At 40.1% G+C, this 8,001-nt stretch overlaps 1 protein-coding gene across 2 annotated transcripts in view; it reads left to right on the top strand.

Annotated features, from left to right (window-relative positions):
* Nucleotides 1-416: 416 nt before the first annotated feature.
* REC114 (REC114 meiotic recombination protein) overlaps nt 417-8,001 on the top strand; it is a 131,158-nt gene continuing 123,573 nt past the window's right edge. Inside the window, exon 1 of one of the 2 annotated variants that reach the window (XM_012640622.1) lies at nt 417-596. In XM_012640622.1, the coding sequence (XP_012496076.1) occupies nt 438-596 (159 nt within the window). In that variant the 5' untranslated portion in view covers nt 417-437. The remainder of the gene's footprint in view (nt 597-8,001) is intronic. The other variant, XM_012640624.1, reaches the window with a different exon arrangement.

Raw genomic sequence — 8,001 nt, 5'->3', positions numbered from 1 at the left:
GCGGGGTCAGGGACTTAGTCATCTGGAAGGCTGCTGTGAGGAAGGGAACCACCCTTGTCCAGGCAGCCTCCCAGAGCCGGCCTGGTGCCAGCGAGTAGAAGTTATAGGGAGTCATTCAGTTTGGGGAAATTTCTCAGTCAGAGCTGCTGGACGATGACATGTGCTGCCTGAGGGAAGCAGAGGGCCAGAATGCTGCAGGGGTGAGATCAACTACCACTTACAAGCGTCACAACCCCACTTCAAGGTATAAGTGACAACCTCTACTCGGTGCCATGGTCGAAAGCGACGCCAACGCCCCGAGGAGCCCCCTCCAGGAGTCTTCTGAGCCTGCCCATTGGCCTCCGCTGAGGGGAAGGGCGGGCCTTGGGTCGCTTCCTGATTGGTTAGGTGCGCAGATTGGCAGGTTCCCTCCGGTTGCGCGTGCGTGGAGGTCAGACATGGCGGAGGCGGGAAAAGTGCCTGCCGGCCTCGGGCTCCCTGGAGGAGGAGCGGCCCAGTGGCCTCTGCAGCGGTATGGTCGCTACATTCCCTCAGGCACCGGAGAGTTGCCTGGGCCTGGTCTGGAAGCTGGGACAGCCTCCTCCCCCACATGGAAGGTGAGGTCTGAAGGCAGAAGTAGCTCCGAGGCCCTCGCACCCCCGGGGAGGGAGGGAGGACTGAAGCCAGCGGCCACACTGGGGGATCGGTGCCCCAAATGCGTCCTGGACAGGAGGAGGGGACACCGAGGGACTGCCAGGCATGTCGAGGAATTGACAGGCCGACCGCTAACATATAAAAAAATACGTATGTATAAATATGTACACACACATATATGTAGTGATAGGAGACAAGGTTGGAACCCATTACGTTCTCAATTATGCAGGGGAGTAGTAAACATTCATATATTTAACAAATACATATTTAGCATCAAGTATGTGCTAGACTCTATTCAAAGTGCTAGGAATATAGCAATGAGCAAGATATAAAGATCCCTTCTCTCGCTGATGTTTTCAGTCTAGTGGAGGATATGGTATTTGTCCAAATAACTATGTAATTATGGAAAGGAGGATTAAAACATCCATAACCAAGTTGTCATGCTCTTTGGCAGTCAAGCACTCACACAGGACTAAATTTGAATCCTACCTTTGGCACTGAATTTCTGTGACATTGATTTAGTTTCTTAATCTCTCTATACCTTACTTTATCTTTAAAAAGAGAGAACAATAGGACAGGCATTCCTTGGAAATATTGGAGGTCAGTTCCAGACCATCGCAATAAAGCAAGTCATGAATTTTTTGGTTTCCCAGTGCATATAAAAGTTTATGGTTACATTATTCTGTAGTCTATTAAATGTACAATAGCATTATGTCTAAAAGAACAATGTATGTATTAACACCTTGATTAAAACATAACTTATTGCTAAAAAATGTTAACAGTCATCTGAGACTTGGGCAGGTGGTAATCTTTTTGCTGGTGGAGGGTCTGCTTTGATGTTGATGGCTGCTGACTGATCAGGGTGGTGGTTGCTGAAGGTCGGGGTGGCTGTGAAAATTTCTTGAAATAAGACAATGCTGTTTGTCACATGGATTTACTCTTCCTTTTACAAAAGATTTCTCTGTAGCATGTGATGTTGTTTGATAGGATTTTGCCCACAGTAGAACTTCTTTCAAAATTGGAGTCAGTTCTTTCAAGCCCTGCTGCTGCTTTACCAACTAAGTTTATGTAATATTCTAAATCCTTCAACAATGTTTACAGCATCTTCCCCAGGAGTAGATTCCATCTCAAGAAATAACTTTCTTTCCTTATCCATCCATAAGTAGCAACTCCTCATCTATTCAAGTTTTATTATGAACTTATAGCAATTCAGTCACATCTGTAGGCTCCACTTGTAATTCTAGTTCTCTTGCTATTTCCACCAATCTGCAGTTACTTCCTCCATTGAAATCTTGAACCCTTCAAAGTCATCCATGAGGATTGGAATCAACTTCTTCCAAACTCCTGTTAATGTTGATATGTTGACCTCCTCCTGTGAATCACTAATGTTCTTAATGGCATCTAGAATGGTAAATCTTTTTCAGAAGGTTTTCAACTTACTTTGCCCAGATCCATCAGAGGAATCACTATCTGTGGCAACCATAGTCTTACAAAATGTACTTCTTAAATAGTAAGACTTGAAAGTTGAAATTACTCCTTGATCCATGGGCTACAGAATAGATGTGTTATCAGGCATGAAAACAGCATTAATCTCCTTGTATGTCTGTATCAGAGCTCTTGGGTGACCAGCTACATTGTCAATGAGCAGTAGGTCTCAACAGTAGGCTTAAAATACTCAGCAAACCACGCTATAAGCAGATATGCTGTGATCCAGGCTTTTTTGCTCCATTTATAGATCACAGGCAGACTAGATTTAGCTTAATTCTTTTTTTTTTTTTTTTTTTTTTTGAGACAGAGTCTCACTGTGTTGCCTGGGCTAGAGTGCCGTGGCGTCATCCTAGCTCACAGCAACCTCAAACTCCTGGGCTCAAGCAATCCTTCTGCCTCAGCCTCCCAAGTAGCTGGGACTACAGGCATGCGCCACCATGCCCGGCTAATTTTTTTTCTATATATATTTTTAGTTGTCCGATTAATTTCTTTCTATTTTTAGTAGAGACGGGGGTCTCGCTCTTGCTCAGGCTGGTCTCGAACTCCTGAGCTCAAACAATCCGCCCGCCTTGGCCTCCCAGAGTGCTAGGATTACAGGCGTCAGCCACTGCGCCCTGCCTAGCTTAATTCTTAAGGGCCCTAGGATTTTCAGAATGGAAATTGGCTTCAACTTAAAGTCACCAGTTGCATTAGTTCCTAACAAGAGAATCAGCCTGTCTTTTGAAGCTTTGAGGCTTCATCAGTGATTTTAGCTAGATCTTCTGGATAACTTTCTGCAGCTTCAACATCACAACTTGCTGCTTCACCTTGCACTTTTAGTTTTGTGTTAGGGAGAGAGCTTCTTTCCTTAATCCTAATGAACCAATCTCTACTAGCTTCCAGCTTTTCTCCTGCAGCTTCCTCACCTCTCTCAGCCTTCATAGAATTGAAGAGCATTAGGGCCTTTCTCTGAATTGGGCTTTGGCTTAAGGGAATGCTGTGGCTAGTTTCAGTTTCTCTCCAGACCACTAAAACTTTCTCCGTCTTAGCAGTAAGGCTGTTTTGCTTTCTTGTGATTGGCTGGAGTAGCACTTTTAATTTCCTTCAAGAACTTTTCCTTTGCATTCACAACGTGGCTAACTGGCACAAGAAGCGTAACTTTTGGCCTGTCTCAGCCTTTGACATGCCTTCCTCACTAAACTTAATCATTTCTAGCATTTGATTTAAAGTGAGAGACATGTGCCTCTTCCTTTCATTTGAACACTTAGAGATCATTAAAAGGTCATTAACTGGCCTAATTTCAACATTGTTGTGTCACAGGGAATAGGGAGGCCTAAGGAGAGGGAGAGAGACAGGGGAACAGCCAGTTGGTGGAGCAGGTAGAACACACATGACATTTATAGATTAAGTTCACTGTCTAATATGGGCATGGTTCGTGATTCCCGAAAACAATTACGATAGTAACATCAAAGATCACTCATCACTATAAGAGATATAATGATAATGAAAAATTTGAAATATTTTATTGTGAGAATTACTAAAATGTGACACAGAGACACAAAATGAGCACATGCTGTGGGAAAAATGATACCGATAGACTTGTTTGGATGCAGGGTTGCCACAAACCTTCAATTTGTAAAAAACAGTTTTCTGTGAGCACAATAAAATGAAGTGCAATAAAACAAGATATGCCTGTACCTACTTCATTGGGTTGTTTTGGGCATTGAATAAGTTAGTACTTACTCAATCACCTAAAATAGTACCTGGCATAAGTTAAGTTATATAAGGGTTTGCTGTTATTATTATTTTGTTCTGGTGGTATGTTTTAACACCACAGATTGCCAGTCATTCAGTTCCCATTGGTCTGGTTTGGATGTGGGTGCTGGGGTTTTGGATTATGCACACACGTGGGTGTGTGTTCATGTGTGTGCACACTCATGTGTATGTTTGTTTTGAACAGCAGTAGGTAGGAGAAGAGTAAAATAAAGAGAACAAATATTCCAGGTAGAAGACACAACATGTGCAAAGGCCCCACACCTGGGAAAACCTCAGCATGTGTAATGTGTAGTGAGAAGGCCAGTAAGGTCGGTGCTTATCGAACAAAGGGAATGATAGCTTGAGGTGAGGCTGTCTGGAGAGGTAGGCAGGTGCCTTGGTGAACATTATTCTAAAGCCAATAGGAAGCTACTGAAGAGTTTTAAACAGGGGCCTTTTCATCTTTGAAAGATCCCCACTCTGGCTGCATAGTGTTGGAATTGGAGGAGAATATAAGCAGACTTAGGAAGATCACTTAGAATGCTATTGCAGTGTGGTACCCAGAAGAATGAAGTTCCTCACTGGTATTAGAGTTATTTCAGAGGGAAAGCATGATTGCTTAACTTTGTTGAATTGTGCTGCAAAGTGAAGAAAAATGATGATGAAGGGGTGTCCATTGAGTTTAGCAGCCTAAAGGTCCTTAATGGTCTTTGCTAAGACAAGTTTCCATGGAGTGAAGGGAGTGGAAGCCAGACAGGAGTGGGCTGAAGAGTGAGTGATGGGTCAGGAAGTGAAGCCATTACGCATGAACAGTTCTTCTGAGAGGCTTGGCTGTGATTGTGAGTAGCGATAGGGCATGACGAATTATTCACCACATTCTAGAATATTAGAGCTGTAGCATTCCTTAAAGTTTGAGATCAATGCATCTAGGACCATAAAAAAGGCATTAAACACTTAGTTGTACTCTTGAGGAACACTGTATCCTGAGAAATGATAGAGGCTGAAAATGCAAAATGGGGTGAAGGAAGAATTAAATTCAAGGATGACTGGTCTATGATTGGGTCTTATAAAAAGCCAGGACTATTTGAGGATGCATTTAATTTTTGCGACTGCTCCAACAGGTTCCTTGATACCTTCTCTTAATACTCTTTAAACCCTTTCTTTTAAGGCTTCTGTGTTGGGTGCATTGGCTCGGATGCAGCCAGGTAACTCTTAAATTCTTACCCTGCAACCCAGAGGCCATGGACATTTGACCATTCTAAGGAGTTGATTGTTATTGCTCTTTTTTCCTTCTCTTTGCAAAGCTCTTCATAATTGCTTATAAGGAATAGCACTTTTCACCAGTTTTCAAATGTTTGGCATGAAGCCATGGCTACAGTGACAAGAGACGAGGTTGGCTTTTGCAGTGCTTTTGAAAACTGAACATTTGTACCTTCCTTTGAATCTGTGCCGAACCATCCTACCTGCTGTGATCGGTTTCAGCCTAGGTCTGTCATTTTTTTGGAAAAACGAAAGAGAAAACAAGATTCGTTCTATTTTATGGGCACTGTGACTATTGTGCAATAATAATAATAATAAAAGATGAGCCATCTAAAGAACTGTACTCTCTAAGTCCCATGTGAATTTTTTATTTTAAAAATATGTGGTACTTGCAATGAAAAAAGATAGGTTAGGTAAAGCATAAAAATATATTATTGTGGAGGATAGAGTCATTCTAGTTGTTTTTTTATTTCAGAAACTTTAAAATTCAACCTTGGTTGAACCTATTTTGAGTTTTTTCATTTTTTTTCTGAAATTATGGGGAGAATCTGTTCTCCTGGTACTGTTCTATATAGTTGTTTAATTACAGAGGAGACTTTCATCACAATGGCTACATGCCAAGACAAAAATGTCAACCCAAGAGGAAAAATGAATAGTACAATAAGATTTCTAAGACTTGAAGTCCTAGTTGAGAGGTAAGGTCAAATCTAAGACAAAAAGATTATTATATATAGCATATCTAATATATTTTATAGAATATATAATATACTTATTATGTATACTGATTTGATTTACTTCTCTAAATTGAATTTTTCTTATTAAAAGTCACTATCTAGAGAGAAATTAAGCGCAATTTGGAAGCAAATACACTTTTTGTAACACAGTAAAAAAAAAAAAGTAAAAACACCCCAGTGTTTTAGAGCTATGCTACTCATACTTAATGTGCATATCGGGGAATTTGTTAAAAATGCCAGAATAGGTTTGATATGGCAAATGAGATTTTGTAGTTCTAACAAGGTCCCAGGTAACGCTGTTGCTGTTGGTTCGAGGACCGCACTTTGAGAGACAAGGGGTTAGAAGACCTTGAATGAAATGGGCAGCCATATAGCAAAATTAATACAATGAATTTATGAAGTTGTGAGGTAAGGCAATCAGATTCATAGTGAATATGCAAATGTTATATTAACGGAGTTAATATTTAAACCATCTGTCACCATTTAAGTGGAATGAGCAAATGAAATACAAACTTGAATTTGATTTTAGTTCCTTACATCTGTTGGCCCAGCCTTTCTGAAAAGATTATCATAATAACAGATTGGTCCATTTTATGTATTTTATGTCTGAATATAATTTAGTCTACTAATTTGACGATAATTTTGAAAGGTGATGTTAATTGCAGGTTGCTTTTAAATTAAAGAGTCACCATGTTTTTCGGATTCCAGGGATTTCTCAGACATGCCCTAATTGGTTGAACCTGACAACTTCTAGATTATTTTTCCTTTCATAGAGAAAAAAAAATCATCCTTTAATTTTTACAGGAGGAACTTAAAATAATTGCCCTACTTAGAAATTAAGAAATAGAATGCGAATTTTGTACTTGAAATGAACTTTTAAGTGTTGATTTAACATAAGATTTACTTTGAGTCTTCTTAACACTGTCTTTTTTTCTTTTGTATTCCTGGTGCCTAATAGTACCTGGCACATGATAGGTGCTCAGTAAATGTTTGACTGAATGTATGGTATAGTAACTTTTCTTATGATAATGTGATAATTACTAAATAATACCTACTATTTGTTAAGAGTTTAGCATATTTCTTACAGCAGCCTTACGAAGCAAATACTATTATACCTGTTTTATAGATAAGGGAACCGAAACTCAGGTTCAGTGGCTTTCCCAGAAACACAAAGATAAGTTGAGAAGAAAGAATTCAAACCTTGGTTTTCTTGTCTTAAAAAATCTTGCGCTTTTACCCTCTATGCTGTTTGCCTTAGAAGTGCTAATATTTCATATGGGTAATGATGTGGATGAGGAATTTTGAGATTAACCCACAAGGTGAAAATAACAGAAATGGAAGTTTTGGTTTTGTTTTTAAGGAAAATTTAAGATTCAGTAAAACCCCAAAATTATTTCTTAAAATAACAAAATGGTAGCTCTTTGCATTCCTGATAATTTTTTATTGGATGCCTAATGCTGTGAATTTTACCTTCTTGGGTGCAGAATATTTTTGTATTCCTGTAAAATATTCCTGAGCTTTCTTCTGGGGTAGGTTACTTGGAAACAGTTTGATCCTTTCAAGTCTTGCTTTTAATCTTTGTCAGGTGGGACCAGAGCATTTCCTCTAGGGTGAATTTTTCTCACTTCTGAGGCAACACTCTTGAGCATTCTATTCAATGCCCTGAAAATTATGTTCTCTCTGACTGCTAACGGGAACTATTCCCTGCCCTGTGTGAGCTCTGGGTGTTATTCCCTTAATCCTTTCAGGTGGTTCTTTCCGCAGCCTCTGGCAGTTTCCTCACACATAAGTATGCTGATCGGTATTCAGCTGAAGGGAGTCCTTTTTTTTTTTTTTTATTTCAGCATATTATGGCGATACAAATGTCTAGGTTACGTATATTGCCCTTGCCCCCCCACCCGAGTCAGAGCTTCAAGCGTGTCCATCCCCCAGACGGTGTGCATCACACTCATTATGTATGTATATACCCATCCCCTCCTCCTCCCTCCCATCTGCCCGACACCCGATAAATGTTATTACTATATGTGCACTTAGGTGTTGATCAGTTAAAACCAATTTGATGGTGAGTACATGTGGTGCTTATTTTTCCATTCTTGGGATACTTGACTTAGTAGAATGGGTTCCAGCTCTATCAAGGATAATATAAGAAGTG

The sequence above is a fragment of the Propithecus coquereli genome, unplaced genomic scaffold, assembly GCF_000956105.1.
Source record: "Propithecus coquereli isolate 6110/MARCELLA unplaced genomic scaffold, Pcoq_1.0 Scaffold155, whole genome shotgun sequence".
NCBI classification, from domain to species: Eukaryota; Metazoa; Chordata; class Mammalia; order Primates; family Indriidae; genus Propithecus; species Propithecus coquereli.
This window is presented reverse-complemented; position numbering and strand designations above follow the sequence as displayed.